The sequence below is a fragment of the Stigmatopora nigra genome, chromosome 1, assembly GCF_051989575.1.
Source record: "Stigmatopora nigra isolate UIUO_SnigA chromosome 1, RoL_Snig_1.1, whole genome shotgun sequence".
NCBI lineage: Eukaryota > Metazoa > Chordata > Actinopteri > Syngnathiformes > Syngnathidae > Stigmatopora > Stigmatopora nigra.
The window spans coordinates 5,733,031-5,749,305 of NC_135508.1; the positions used below are offsets into that span (position 1 = coordinate 5,733,031).

The 16,275-nt window shown below is 37.2% G+C and overlaps 1 protein-coding gene across 2 annotated transcripts in view; it reads left to right on the forward strand.

The window, feature by feature from the left end:
- Positions 1–3,468: 3,468 nt before the first annotated feature.
- The window catches only part of cntn3a.1 (contactin 3a, tandem duplicate 1), a 68,738-nt gene continuing 55,931 nt past the window's right edge, over positions 3,469–16,275 (forward strand). The window contains exons 1-2 of one of the 2 annotated variants that reach the window (XM_077721494.1): positions 3,469–3,787; positions 14,511–14,658. In XM_077721494.1, the coding sequence (XP_077577620.1) occupies positions 14,604–14,658 (55 nt within the window). In that variant the 5' untranslated portion in view covers positions 3,469–3,787; positions 14,511–14,603. The remainder of the gene's footprint in view (positions 3,788–14,510; positions 14,659–16,275) is intronic. The other variant, XM_077721502.1, reaches the window with a different exon arrangement.

Sequence of the window (16,275 nt, forward strand, 5' to 3'; positions counted from 1 at the left end):
CAACCTCTTTCACAGAAACCGCAATAAAGCCCCAAAGTACAAGCTGTAACAGATATAATTTTTGCACCGCTTCATAAAGTTCCCTCTCTTTAATCTACCTTTTAATCAAAATGAGCTATTCTTCTGAACAATGTGTCAAATGACCCATTTTACTTCGGCTCAATACATGTTCAACAGATGCTGGCTTTATTCTTAAAAAGGGTTATGTGATTCACATATGTATTTAAAAAAATGATTGGACCTCAACTTCATTGATTGAATGCCAAAGTGCTATTTTTCTAACACATTTCTTTAAAAATAATGCCTAGTTCAGGGGTGTCAAACTCCCTTTGGTCTGCGGGACGAATACAGCTTAATTTGAGATCAAGCGGGCTGGACCAGTAAACTCATTGCAAAATTACATAGAACTAACAATAAACCCACTTTTTTCCTTTGTATATGTCACTAATACTAAGAATTACTGCAAAGAATGACTAAATTATCAAAGTATTTCTTAAAATAATTTTCCTTTTACATTATGAACAATATATTATGAACAAGAGAATAACATAAAATCATATATAAAGTATGTGCAGTTTTAACAACACTTTTACACAGTTAAACATATATTTAAGTGTGTTTAAGTGTAAAACACTGCGCCCCTAGCGGATAATACAAGAACTACAAATTTTAAAGAAAATTCATTTTTTTATACAATGCAGCTTTCTTCCCCGGGCCGTACCAAACCACCAGACGGGCCGGATCCGGCCCGCGGGCCGTATGTTTGACACCCATGGGCCCTAGTTGAATAACCTAATGAGTGTGTATAGTATTGTGAATACTGGGTATAGTTATTTTCTGAGAATCGAATAAAAATGTGGATTAATCTGCTGAGTCTGTTAATATTTTAACACTACTGTAAATGCAAGTGATTTTCACACTTTTTTCACATTTTTATTCCCTGCATAATTTGCACTGCGTAAGACTGCTTTGAACATGGTTTAGGTTTTCAAATTGGTAGGGTCAGGCTAGGGTTACAGATTCAAAGTAGGGTTTAAGAAATGCTGTACTCATTTTGTAGGTTAATCCAGATGCTCTTTTCCCTCCCTTTCTACTTTATAAGGCTTAGTCGGGCTTAATTAATTTATTCTGTAATTATCATCTTGCGTTGGATAGGGCAAAGGTCTATTCTCTTAAAACCAATTCACCATGGATGAATTACAGGCGACAGACAAGCCACATGGAAGGAGTTGTGGACACTTAAATGAAATAAAAAAATACAAAATAATGATTAAAGGACTTTAAATTCTAGGGCATGTGTCAAAGTGGCGGCCCGGGGGCTAAATCTGGCCCGCCGCATCATTTTGTGTGGCCCGGGAAAGTAAATCATGAGTGCCGACTTTCTGTTTTAGGATAAAATTAAAATGAAGAGTATAGATGTATATTGAATTTCCATTTTTTCCCCTTTTAAATCAATAATTGTATTTTTTTTAATTCATATTTTCTTTGTTTTTAGTTCAAAAATAATTTTGTAAAATCTAAAAATATATTAAAAAATAGCTAAAATAAACATTGTTTTAGATCTATAAAAAAACGAATATTCAGGGATTATCCAGTTCATTTACTGCATTTATAAAAAAAAATCTAAATATTATATCTGAAATTGTCCGGCCCACGTGAAATCAAGTTGACGTTAAAGTGACCCGCAAACCAACCCAAGTCTTATTCTAGGGTTTCTATCCATATAAAATGTAATAAAGAGGAATATTATGATAACAATACAGAAAGTAAAGAATTTCATCAAGAGAACTTTTGAATTAGAACAGTGCTGCATCTGAGACTGAAAATTTCAAAAATTAGTACATTTGAGGACTCTAAATTAGCATTGACACAATTTTTGGGATGGGTTGTAGACTACACATGCCGTATGTTCACATGATCATTCCTAAGTGTGTAATTTCATTGCCTCGATCCTTTCTGATTGAAATGCAACATTGGTAAGATAACACAGCTTGATTCTCCATCTAACAGCCCAAAGGCAAAGGGTGTGTTGAGTGCTTCAATATTTTAATCCTGTTTGCAGTACCTTTTTGGCTATTAATCTTACATATGGTGCCTTTAACTCTTTGTCTGCCATCACGTACATGTTAAATCCCCTGATTTGATCGGGAGACTCCAGATTATTTGCAGAGTTTTCATGCCTTGCTATTATCCAACTAAATCTCACAATTCTTTAAAAACAAATACTGGTACTAAATTTAATCTGTCAATCTCTTTTCCAATCATTTTGAGTGTGGTCCGTTCAATCACCAAAAGCTAAAGTCACACAATCACGTGTTTCAACAAGTTGATCTCATTTATTGTGAGAAATTCATTCATTGTGAGGCTCCAGGAGAGTCGCAGACAAACTAGAAGGCTGACAATGATGTTGTCCATAGAAAGAAATTGATATATGAATCAATATATCTTAGCAAAAGGAATTGTCTTGGTTGTATAAAGGTGACAGAGGAGTAACTCTTGCTTCTTTAGATCTGCTGTTTGCATATGTCAATCATCCACGGTGATAAAAAATAAAAAAACGTTGTTTAGAAACAGGATATACCATCGAAGAGCAGTGAAAATGTGAGGAATTTCATTAATTTTTAAAATGTATCAATTCTAAATTGCAGGGATAGCATAATTGTTAAAAAATAAACAAAAACAACAACAAAAGTCATAATAACAATTATTCATTATCATTATAACAACTTTTCTCATTTCAAGTAGGAGGGTGAGAATGAAAACATTAATTTTATGACTCTGACGGACTGGGTGAGGTGGCTCGCGGACCAGTATCGGTCGACACACCGGTGGTTGGGAACCCCTGCTCTAAATTGCCCTAGGTATGAATCTGAGCGTGGATGGGTGGATGGATGGAGGGATGTCAGACTCGGGTTGTTTCGCGGGCTGCTTTTACGTCAACTTGATTTTATGTGGGCCGGACCATTTTAGATATAATATTTATATTTTTTTTATTTGTATAAATGGATTAAAAGAAATGGATCAAAATCCCTGAATATCCAATGTTTTATAGATCTAAAACAATGATTATTTTACCTTTTTTGATATTTTTAAAAATTATAAAATGATTCTTAACTAAAAACAGAAAAATTGGTTAAAAAATAACAATTATTGATTTAAAAGGCGGAAAATCAGAAAATTCAACATACAAAAACATCCAAAAACAGAAAGTCAGCACTCATCATTGACTTTCCCGGACCACACAAAATGATACGATGGGCCAGATTTGGCCCCCGGGCCACCACTTTCACACAGGTCAATGGATGAATGAACAAATGAATGAAAAAATACTACAACCCATTCCAAAATATCTCAAACACGCAATACGAGTTCCTGTCATGTTATTCCGCGTGCGCACAGGAAGTAGCAGTCCAATAAAGTACCCAGACCCCCCTTTATGCTCGTGCGCTATGTTAGACGAGTGGCGAGCACAACCCCAACTCCCGTCAATCCGCGCACAGTCAGCCACACGCGAGTCACGCTCGGTCGCGATAACCAACATTCTACTAGAGCTGCTGGGATCCTTTACACCCGGACCAATCCCTTGTTTCCCAGTATTTTAGAAGAGGAAAGGGAAGAGGAAGAGGAAGGGGAAACGGCACTCGGAAGGATCTCGAGGGTAGATAAAAGGAAGCGTGACAAGAGTTTCTTTCCACACTGTGTTGCTGAGAGGCTGACAAATGTGCGGCGTAACATGGATATCCGAGGAGGGGTAGGACTCAACATTCACCTACTTGGACATGGACGGGTAAATAAAATAAAAAAAAAATCGTATATTAATGTATCTGATTGCCATTTATTTTGATTGTGAACCATTGTTATTGCTTTTCCTTTTATGAGTCGAGATTTAGGATATGGTAGTTGATTTTGAGTGAGGATAGTGGGGGGATTCACCCTGGGATGGTCGCGAGGTAAATTCACAGTCCATAGATTAGTTATTTTTATTTTTTAATTTTTTTAATGAAAATAAATATAACTTTAGAATAAACTGATTTGCTCTAAGACAAAGTTTCAGTGACGCACATATGTATTTGGAATTTAAAAAAATATCAAATTAGAATATTTTTTCCTTTTTATTTAATTGGCTTTTCCTCTCCCACATAAATAATGACATAATGCAATCATTCAAACACTCGACATTTTCCTTACTAATGTTGTGAGTGTGCTTCCCAGTTGACCAGTGAAGCACACACACCCCTATACTGGTTGCCACCCAGTTACACTTTAAGAAACAAACATTAAGAGACAATCCTCATGCCAAGGAACCCTTGTGAGACACATGGTGTACGTACGTTTTTGATGGAAAGAGCCATCAACAATTCATATTTTTTAAATGTAAATCCTTGAGAGCCACGCTCCGGATTTAAAAGTCAACATGCATGTAAATATATGCCTTTTTTAGTCACTTCAACACTTTTAAAGTACAAAAAGTCTCTGAATCCTTTTGACAACATTGTGACGTTGTTGCTAATCAATGAGTATCAATGACAAAATCCATACAAAAGAGTGTAATGAAAAAAATATTTTAAGGTGCTGGGGCTCGTGTCAATGCCATAATACCAACATAACGCTCCTATTCATGTGCTTTCTCACCAGTAGTTTCCATAATTTACCTCACAAGTTAGTGGAGAGCCATATGCACCCACCAAAAGAGCCATATGTGGCTCCCGAGCCATAGGTTCCCTACTCCTGTCATAAACAAAGGCAGTAGACAACTTGAAATGATAACCTCTGAACTGTAAGCGAGTGCACTAACCACTCAACCGTTGCATGGCTTTGCATTGTCGGACAAAAATAGATATGTATTGCTACACTTGGAGTAGCAAGGAATTCAGTTTATTGACATTTACTATAACTGTGCAACTTTGTGTGAGAGGTCACAAATGCACATATTGCTTCGAAGGAGTGCTTGCTGGACTCATTTGCTGTCAGTAATCGAGGGGGATTGGACTGACTCTGAGCTCATCATCTCTCCCTGTCGTTAATTGCACCGAGCTACGAGCTTGATTGCTGTCAAGATCACCCCAAAAAGTTTTTCCAAACTAAATCTCTCTCTTTCCTCAATTTCTATTCTTTCTCTCTACCTTTCCATATTTTGTTCTGTCTGTTTTTCATTCCAACTTTTTTAGTAAATGAGAGGTACTGTATTTTCACGACTATAAGGCGCACCGCATTATAAGGTGCACCGCATTATAAGGCGCACCGCATTATAAGGTGCACCGCATTATAAGGCGCACCGCATTATAAGGTGCACCCTCAATGAATGACATTTTTCCATATATAAGGCGCACTGTATTATAAGGCGCAGTGTCTATTTTGGAGAAAATTTAAGACTTTTAAGTACGCCCTATTGTCGTGAAAATACGGTAATTGCTATTGACTTCCAGGTATGAAGCACTCGCTACACAGTCACCTCTAGAGCCAGCCATTGTTGATGTTTTGGATTTTTTTGGGATAAAATCTTGCAGTGGGGGAGGAGCTATATGATGGAAGATTTTGTAAACTAAGATGGCATCTGCATATTTAACATTATTGTTTCAGTTCAGGCGTTTGTGTTTTTTTTAAATACCAGTGGTGGTTTTTCGTTTTTGGTTTTCTGTTTTTTTTCCCCATATATAAGGCGCACTGGATTATAAGGCGCACTGTCTATTTTGGAGAAAATTTCAGACTTTTAAGTGCGCCTTATAGTCGTGAAAATATGGTACTTTTCATCTCTACTATAAAGAAGGACAGCGAAGGAGAAAAAACAGTATCAAGTGCATATTAATAAGTCAGAACTTAGCCCGGTGGCCTCACAGTTCAAAGGTTCGCTCCAAGGTCGGTCGGTCCTCACTGTGTATGAGTTTGCATGTTACCTCTGGTCTTGCAAGAGTTTTCTTCAGGTATTCCAGTTTCCTCCCACATCCCTAAAACAAAGTAGGCTGGTTGAACACTCTAAATTGCCCCTAGGTATGAGTGTGAGCATGAATAGTTGTCTGCCTGTGTGCTTTTCCCCTGCGAATAGCTTGCCTCTGATTCAAGGTTTCTCTCCATAGTTAGTTAAGCTCCAACACCCCTTGTCACTCTTGTGAGGATAAACAGTTCAGAAAATGAATGACTGAATAAAAAGTTAGATTAAGCCATTGCCATTTACTACCAATCCTAGTTGTCCTAGGCCCATATAACAGTTAGAATACCACTGTGTGTTTAGACTCTAGGGATTATTGTGTAAATTTAGTTTTTTTTTGCAACCCCAGAGAGAGGCTCTGCTCTGAGATTGTACTTTTCAAAAGATGGTTATATTCAGCACAGTGACTTTTGTTCTTTGTACATCTTACTTCATGTATAACTCATTCAAGTTCAGATCACAATACACAGTTGGACAGCTATTTCCACACAGTCAGTGCAAGTACACGATATTAAGTGTTGTTGTTTTTTGTTTACGGTAATGGTTGATGATTAACCAAAACCAAACAACAGCCAGCATTATCACACAAAAGGGGGAGGGTGTTCTCCCAAAGAATTTTCAAACCGAAAGCAAATTCTATTAAGCTTGACTAATGACAAAAGAGCTACTGTGGGACCGAGAGATATTACGACTTTAGAATATTACACTGGATCAATCAATAAGTCTATATAGGCTTGGGTGAGTGTCATAAAGATCAACATACAACATTTTTGTCACAGTTGCAAGATGCAATCATAGTATTTTCTAAAAAGTTGGATAGTCTTAAAGCTAAAAGTATTTTTTTTTTTACTTCAAAAGGAAGGGAAAATACTACCGTATTTTCAGGACTATAAGGCGCACTTAAAATTCTTAAATTTTCTCCACTATAGACAGGGTGCCTTATAATCCAGTGTTATTTATATATGGAAAAAAAACATTTAAATGTGTCATTCATTGAGGGTGCGCCTTATAATGCGGTGCACCTTATAGTCGTGAAAATACGTTCATCTAAATTTAATCTAAGTGAATGAGTGTGAAGAAAAATGGCTTTACTAGTGGATACAAAGAAACCATCAACAATAATGTATTTATCAAGAACAATGATAATTGTTAATATTTTGAAGAAAATAATATAAATAATATCGGACAGAAAATACAAATCTAGAGATGTCTTGTAAATGTCAATTGAGTAGGTCAATTGACTCAATGTATCTAAGAAATGGCAGCCAGCATATTTATATAGACCACATGCCAACAACTAACATTATGTTGCTTGTTTGATTCAAGGAAAATAAGGCCCCAATATACTAATAAAAGATATAAAATCCTGCAACTGTATTGTTCATCAATCTTATTTGATGTTTATGTGTTGGGTGACCTTTCACCAGCAATTCATAATTCACAAACAAAGAGAACCATCCTTGTAATACCAATTCCAAGCAGAAGAGACAACACTATATAAACTCATCTATCATTTTTGTCCCATATCGTTCCAAATTTCTGTTGTGTTATCTATACTATACAATGGAAAAATACTAAAGATTAAACATGGTGCAACCCCTAATCTTTGTTTGTGACACTTTCAAAATTATTAATGTTGACTACGATACAATCATGCATTTTTTTTGACATGATATAACTCTGGGTGTCATGATTCTTTTCAACAAATCTTTTTGAGCGTACATGTGCATTTCCTTCTTGGCCAGTTCCTTGTGAATACCTGCTCTGGCTAGTAAAATCTCAATTTTATGTTTAAATTCAGTATTGAAGTGCCAGGTGTCTTGGAAGTGCTTCAATTCAAGAAGAAGAAAATGCTTGTTTTCATTTTATTTATTGAATGTTGGCTCCATTTAAGTGCAATATACATGACAGTTATGCCTCATATTTTGCAGTTACTTGGGAACAGACCAATCCAAAAAGCCCACCATTAGATTAAATACGATTAGATTAGATTAAGACTTTATTCGTTAAATTTCTTGGTAGCAATCGCAAAATAGACAAGACACGTGAAAATCGAAAAGCCGAAAAGTAGGGTTTTCCTCAGATTCAGTCTGCTTGTTTGTACCATCCCTAGGATCAATTTAGAAATTGTGCCAAACCAGACAGAACCAGCCTGACTTGGCATTCATTTTGGACATGATAATTTCTACATACGCCGCCCACCCCACCACCCAAATTTCACTCCAGTACAGTGTTCCCTCGCTACTTCGCGCTTCAGCTATCGCGGACTCAGAGCTTCGCAGATTTTTTTCAGGAAAAAATAAATAAGAAATTTAAAGATATTAAGTTAAAATTATAAATAACATCATTTTACAAGAGGTGGAAACAAAATATTCAATAAGAATGAGTAATTGCATCAAAAAAAGCCAAAGAAATGGTCAATAACATGGTGAGAGTTCAGGAATCACATTGATGACGTCATGGCTGTTTACAGGCGCATCTTCACCGCCCAAAAAACAATCTTCACAACTCCCAATAACGATGTTTCTTACGTGCAAGAAACTGCAGAAGATCCTCCATCCGGACTACTATGATGTTTTTGCTTGGTGGTGCTTTTGTGCACGTTATACGTTTCTTTAAGCATTTTTGAAGTGGCACGCTTACTTCGCGGAAATGCTATTGCGGGGGGTCCCGGTCCCCATTAATCGCGATAACCGAGGGAACACTAACAAAAAACCTGAAACAAGTCATTTGGATACGTAAATTGATCTTATTTTGACTTTTGTAACAAAGTAAAAATAAACATATAAAGGTAATTTGCATTCAAATTATCTAAAAATTATCAGCATATTCCCTGTTTTGTACCTTTTCACTTCCAATTCAATATTTTCATTGGAGTTGGAAATTCGCTTCTACAATTCTGGACTAACATCAAAGAAGCATATTTCCATTTGAATGGGAGTAGTCAGTAATTGGCCCCTTTTCCAGTATTTGGTGAGAAAGTGAGGTCTGATCTCATGCTGCACATGACTCCTGTGAGGGTGCCAACAGCATTCAGTGAAATGAGCTACTCCCCTTGCTGAGATGTTGAAGCTGCAGTCTGTCTCATGCAGCTTTTCATCTAACAGCACACTGTGCCTGCTCTCTTTTGCTATATTCTGCCACTGTAACATTTGAAACTGAACTTTGAACTGTCAAAAATTACTGAAATGGCCTGAAAAGGAAATGATAGGCAGGCAACACTCTGTACACTAACAAGCACAATGCATTGCTGTGACTGTTGTATGACAAAATATAGATGCTTTAGCGACTCAACACTTTGAAAACTGCAGTCACAAACACATTTTTTCATTAGCAGTAACACCTGAACTGACAACAAACTATTCCCTTTCTTTTATTACTGCATCTGCCATTATTCCGCTACCATATTAATGTAGAACTTTTCAAAAAGATAACTTATGGTAATTATCAAGTTAACGTTTGGGACAAACTTCACTTTAAAAAAAAAATGGGGCATTTTCATATAATTACAGTCACCTGGAACACCAAATTCATTGTTCCTTATATTCACTATGAATATATTACACGGATCAATCTGGAAAAGATCCAATTAGACCATTTTCATGGGAGAAACCTTCAAAAATATGTGGCTGCTGATTAGATGATTGAGCTTTTCCTTAGACTCACAAAACCATTGATTCCAGTCTAAAAAGCTTTTAGAGGCATTCTTTGATCCTCTTTTAATGAGGAATTTAAGTGCTTTTTTATTTTAATTTTAGAAAAAACAATTAGGAAACTGATCTATCTATAGAGCGGCCCTGCGGCCGAGTGGTTTGCTCTTCAGCCCCACAGTTCTGGGGGCGAGTGTTTGATCCCAGGTGGGTCCTTACTCTGTGGCATTTACATGTTCTCCCAGGCTTGCATGAATTTTCTCCTGGTATTGCAGTTTCCTACCTCATCCCAAAAACATACAGGATAGGCTGGTTGAACACTCAAAATTGCCCCTAAGTATGAATGTGAACATGTATAGTTGTCCGTCTCCTCGTGCCTCATGATTGGCTGGCCACCAATTTTGAATATTCCCATTGTGGTGCATGTAAGTGTTTGGGCACTTAAGGTTATTGAGTCTGTACTGTATGATGAATCACTGAATCAGACAGAAATGTCATGTTAGCAAGGGTATCATTATAGTATTTCAAATAAAAAAGCAAGCAACACCTCCACAAAGGTTATTATAAATAAAATAACAATCACACCACTTCTCTTGTCCTTTGTGTATTTACAAGGGCATCCTTTACAGTGGCCTAATGCTTTACAAGATCAAATAGAGGGCGCCCACTAATGCCCTAATGGAATTACCTAGCTTCATAATGGTACATAAATTTTGACATTTTATCTTCAGCCATGGCTCATTGTGTTCAAATATGGACATGCAGATGCAAGCAGGGATCACTTTTCAACATACAATGGTAGCTTGAGATACGAGCTTAATGTGTTCTGGGACTGAGCTCGTATGTCGATTTACTTGTATCTCAAATCAACGTTTCCTATAGAAATGAACTAAAAACAAACTAATTCATTCAAAGCCTCTGAAAAAACCCACCAAAAACAGGATATTGGAATGGTAAAACATTTTTATTTGTTTTCATTCTCTCCTCTATTAACAGAGTAACAAATAACTAGTGGTTATGATGTTAAATGATAGTAAAATTAGACTTACGGAAAAAAAAACAATGGAAAAAAATACAATGCTCCGCCCAGTGCTCAGAGACATTTACACGAGGGAATTGCGGTGAGATGAGTATGCTCTTATATAAAAAAAAAATGTATCGTATTTCAAGGTAAATATTTGCTCGAAATTTTGGTCTTATCTCAAATTGCTCGTAGGTTGAAGCACTCGTATGTCAAGGTATTACTGTATCCCATTCTGCTTGTAATCGGGGTCGGGTGGGGTTTCGGGCCAAGTCCTCTCATAGAGCACACCTTTCTCTTTGGTTTTAACCATTCTTCGAGGCTTTGTCTTGGCAGGTGGATATGTTGTATGTTCCTCAACTGACATCCACTATGAGGTGTTTCTAAAGATTAAAACTTAGTTGTCAAACACAAAACCTCAGTTGAAACAAGTTAAGAGCATAAACTCTTTGGCCTTATTATTAGTCAAATCTACTAGATACAAACACAGCTCAGCTTCAGCCTTTACCAAAACTCAAATGAAACTCACGTAGTGGCTATCAAAACAGAGCTTTTTTTGCAGTGTAAATAAGTGAACACTTGCGCATAAAGAATTAAAATGCTTTGAAATCTATATTAATATTGATTTGACCTTTTCAACTAAAAAATCCGATTGGAGGGACTTTTTTTCTGACTGTTTTGCACGTCGCAAAACTCTTAGATAAAGGCTCAATCCTTAATTCCTTTTAATTGTTTTTGGACTATCATAGATCACTAGAAATTTGTATCGTTAATGGTACTGAGACTTGAGAATTTTTCAATATCGAAAATGTTGGTATTGTGTGTTTATCCTGGCAGAGTACATACATCACCTGAAGAGCATTTTCGTGAATGGTAAATTTATGTATGTGGCTGTGTTATGATGTTATGCAGTACCCTCAATTATTGAAAAACAAAATACAACTCAAGCAGTATAATGTTTGTAAAGTATAGTTTAACTGATCTGATAGAATACCAATATCTGAACTAACCTGTCAAAGGTTGCTGATGTTGCATTAGGACTCATGTGTGTGTGGGGTCACGTTTACTGGTAAACTCATTGAAATGAAGGGTAGAAAATGAATTGATATAACCTGCAGACAGTCCGAGATTTGGAGTGGAGGAAAACACTGATTAAGCAGGTGTCTGCAGATGAAGTGAAGTCACACAGATCAGGTGATAAGATGCAGCTACTATGGCCATTTTTACTAGTCTCGTCTCGTTTCTGCATCGAGTGGGTGTCTGATCTCATTCATGATTCAGTGCTTGGGGGGGTGTGCTAGATTGAGAGAGAGCATGTGTGTATGTATGTATGTATGTGTGTGTGCAATGCTCTAATATTTTGGTGTGGATTTTCATCTTCATCTGTACAAGAGGCACCTTTCTATTAATACACCCGTGAGCGTTGAAAACCTAATAGTAGGAGAGCGAACAGTAGGAATAGAGGGTCAAATAAACTGGAATCACTCTCTGACTGAACTACATTTGGAGTTTGTCAGTTTAACCTGATGTTGTTGTAAAATGAGAGGAAGAAAAGAGGTGGCAGTCAACAATTAATGGCTTTGCATCAACAGAAACTATTGCATTCCAAAGTCAAGTAATATATTTTTATCAGTTTAACCTGATGTTGTTGTAAAATGAGAGGAAGAAAAGAGGTGGCAGTCAACAATTAATGGCTTTGCATCAACAGAAACTATTGCATTCCAAAGTCAAGTAAAATGTTTTTATACAGTAATCTGTGGCATTCCTTCAAGTATAGTATTTTAAAACATTTATTCGTACATATAATTTTATGATTCAGTTTGTGATTCAAAATTTGAAGTTCCACTGTACTTGAAGCACTTATTTTTTTAAATTCAGTTTAATTGCATTGGTCAGCTCAAAGAAAACTCCATAGGGGTGCTAGAGCCTATCCCAGCTGACTTTGGGCACAAATTGGTTGGCAGCCAATCACAGAGCATGCGGAGGCAGTTAACCATTCACGCTCACACACTCATACCTAGGGGTAATTTAGATTGTTTATCCAGTTTATCCTGGATTTTTTTGGAATGTGGGATGAAACCGGAGTATCCAGAGAAAACCCACGCCTAGGGAGAACATGGAAACTCCACACAGAAAGCATCTCAAAATGGTGAATGATAATACTTTAATTGTAGGTCAATGTCATCAAAAGAATGTCTTACAGCTTCATTTACGGACATTAAGCATAATGATTTAAATGTGAGAATTTGGTAGAGATTGACACTAATAATGACATGATATATAGAAAATGAATGGGCTTATGCTACCAGAGTCTGAATTTCAAGACATTTTCGCTTCATTACAGTGTACGGAATATGTATTCAGCGAAGGTCTTGCAATGATTTCCCCCTCGGAGGAGAAGCACTTAAAAAAAAAATATCCGAGAGCATAAAAAGTGATTTGAAGTCTTTGTTTTATTATTTAAAACTAACATTTATTTAAGACATTGGCTTTGTAATAACCGCTAGATATGGTGAAGAAAAGACGACACTAATTTCCATAATGGGATTTATGGACTGAACGTCTTGCTTTTTTATGATTTTGACCAATCAAAAGGAGTGTATTTGATAGCGATGCAGGAGATACTCATACTCAAATCAGTATGCTCCCTTCTGCATTTCAAAGATAACTCTGAAAGTCTAATATTTCGGTTGTCGCTATTTTTCATGGCCTGCTTTTCTATAGACTGCAAATTATTAATGTTTCCACTACACACTTTTTTCTAATCACTGATTTCTTGGTACTCACACATTTATCGGAGTGTATGTATAATATGTAGTATTTCTTTCATTTAATTTAATGTTTTTTTCAATTTATAACTTGTTGGTCAGAGGCAAATATTTAATCGATGCTTTATCGATTATAGTCATGACTTTCAACATATTTGTGAGGTCTTGGACAAATTATGTAGCACTATGATCGGACGTTTGGTCGCCGGACGTTTGGTCGCCGGACGTTTGGTCGCCGGACGTTTGGTCGCCGGACGTTTGGTCGCCGGACGTTTGGTCGCCGGACGTTTGGTCGCCGGACGTTTGGTCGCCGGACGTTTGGTCGCCGGACGTTTGGTCGCCGGACGTTTGGTCGCCGGACGTTTGGTCGCCGGACGTTTGGTCGCCGGACGTTTGGTCGCCGGACGTTTGGTCGCCGGACGTTTGGTCGCCGGACGTTTGGTCGCCGGACGTTTGGTCGCCGGACGTTTGGTCGCCGGACGTTTGGTCGCCGGACGTTTGGTCGCCGGACGTTTGGTCGCCGGACGTTTGGTCGCCGGACGTTTGGTCGCCGGACGTTTGGTCGCCGGACGTTTGGTCGCCGGACGTTTGGTCGCCGGACGTTTGGTCGCCAGTCTTTTGGTCCCTGTTGGCCGCCGGTCAAATGTACTTTCATATTAAACAGTACTTAGATATTAAACTCTCTCCCTTAGATATTAAACTCTCTCTCTTAGATATTAAACTCTCTCTTGTGGATATTAAACTCTCTCATGAATATAATTTTGAGAGCAAGTTTTAACAGTAAACTCACTGTTGCCATTTGACCGGCGACCAAAAGACCGGCGACCAAAAGACCGGCGACCAAAAGACCGGCGACCAAAAGACCGGCGACCAAAAGACCGGCGACCAAAAGAATGGCGACCAAACGTCCGAGCACTGCGATTGGCTGGTAACCAATTTAGGGTGTCTCCTGCCTGCGCCTCATAGTTAGCTGGGATAGGCTCCAGCACCCCTTGTGACCATTGTGAGGATAAACGGTACAGAAAATCAATTAATGAATGAATATTTAGTTTTTAGTACGTTAGTTAGTTAATAAATGAGTTTTAGTTTGGAAGTCATTGGTATTTTGAGTTCACTTCTAATGTCTCCCCCTTTTTTTCTTCCAGCAGGAGAAATGTGTAAGTCTTTGGAAAGGACATCGGAAGTATTTCATATGCATATGATTGGATTTGAGTTTACATCGACCTGAGACCATTAAAATGGTGTTGCTGTGGAAACTGTCACTGTTGCTGTCATTGCTCGACTGCTTAGCAGGTAAGCCTTCTGAATAATATTTTTTGCATTGTTATGTTACGTTTTTCGTATTGTCATCATTATGAATCGTTCGTTATCGGTATACTGGTAACATATCTTTAAACTGCTGGAAAGATGGAAAAAAAAGAGTAAGGTTTCATTACAGCAAGCATGTTCTTGGGAATGCTTCTTATTTTAGGTCAATGTGAATGTCTTATCACAAGTATCTACAAGCAGAGTAACTTCTGCTTTGGGGATTAACTGGGGAGAAATTATAGCTCGATTTGCCTCTAAAAATAGAACGATTCCCTCTGTTAAGGAGTTGAGAATAGGGCTTAACATTTTAAAAGGTATTTGAATCATTACTCTAATTGAGATCGCATTGGCATTAGTAGAGAATTGTTTTCACACTAATCTTGCTTTTAATCAGACACCTACTTTTTGTATTTAAAAAAAAAGGTACACTTAATTGTAAATTATTGCAATGTCGGAGTTTGAGGATAAGAGCAAGATAAATTAGAGCTTTGTAGCATGAGTACGGTTTATTCAAGAATGAATACTACCTTTTCAGGGTTCTCTAGGGTCGGAGATAACCAATTGCTTCCTTGTAGCTGAGCGGTAAAATAATTATCTTCCTTGCATTTTACTTAATCTTGGTGTATTTGATCACGTGCCTGACATTTGCGTCTGACCAACAAGTCAATTAGGATGCTTTCTCTGTAAATCTCATGTAAATTATGTGTCTTGGAGTGTCTTTTAGGAGCAGTGGGTCAGTATGGAATTAGAATCTGCACTAATGTTTTGGATCTTGGTTTTATACAATGCAATCCCAGGTGTTTAGTTCAAATAAAAATAAATCTACCCACTGAGTTTGGACCCCTTTAGTATTAGATATTAGTATATGTAAACTTGATAATTGATAATCAGATGAAATATTTTAATATCTTATATACCGTATTTTCACGACCATAAGGCGCACTTAAAAGTCTTAAATTTTCTACAAAATAGACCGGGCGCCTTGTAATACAGTGTGCTTTATATATGGAAAAACATTAAAATGCGTCATTCATTGAGGGTGCGCCTTATAATGCAGTGCGCCTTATAGTTGTGAAAATACGGTAGTTACGGGCTTAGCTAATTTTATCGAAACTGGGGCTTTCATCTTGAGCGCTGATTAGGACTCCCACAAAAGTTTATTTCTATTGTCTACAAAGCACTAGTTAGACGATTAATAAGATCAATTATATATTATAGTACCTTCATTTTTTCCCCTTTATTTTTAGAGCCTCATCCAAAATTTTGCAACTGTTTTGTGAGGGATTATGTGCATTATTCAAGGTGATTGTCTGGCTCTAACATTCTACTGGTAAATGAACCGAAGGAACCGAACGTCCATAAATTAGATGCCTTGTTATAAAAGCTGTAGGGTGCAAACAGAGAGGAAAAAAATAGCAGCGTATTGTCTCAAAAATACGGGAAATCATGATGATCACATTTTATTCAAACTATGATTTAGTCATTGTCATGTTAACAGTCGGTCTCTAACAAAACCTCGTTAGCTGGTCCAATTATTGTTAACACAAACTTGCGGACAAAATACGGCACATATAAGAGATATTATCAGCAATTCAATCTTAA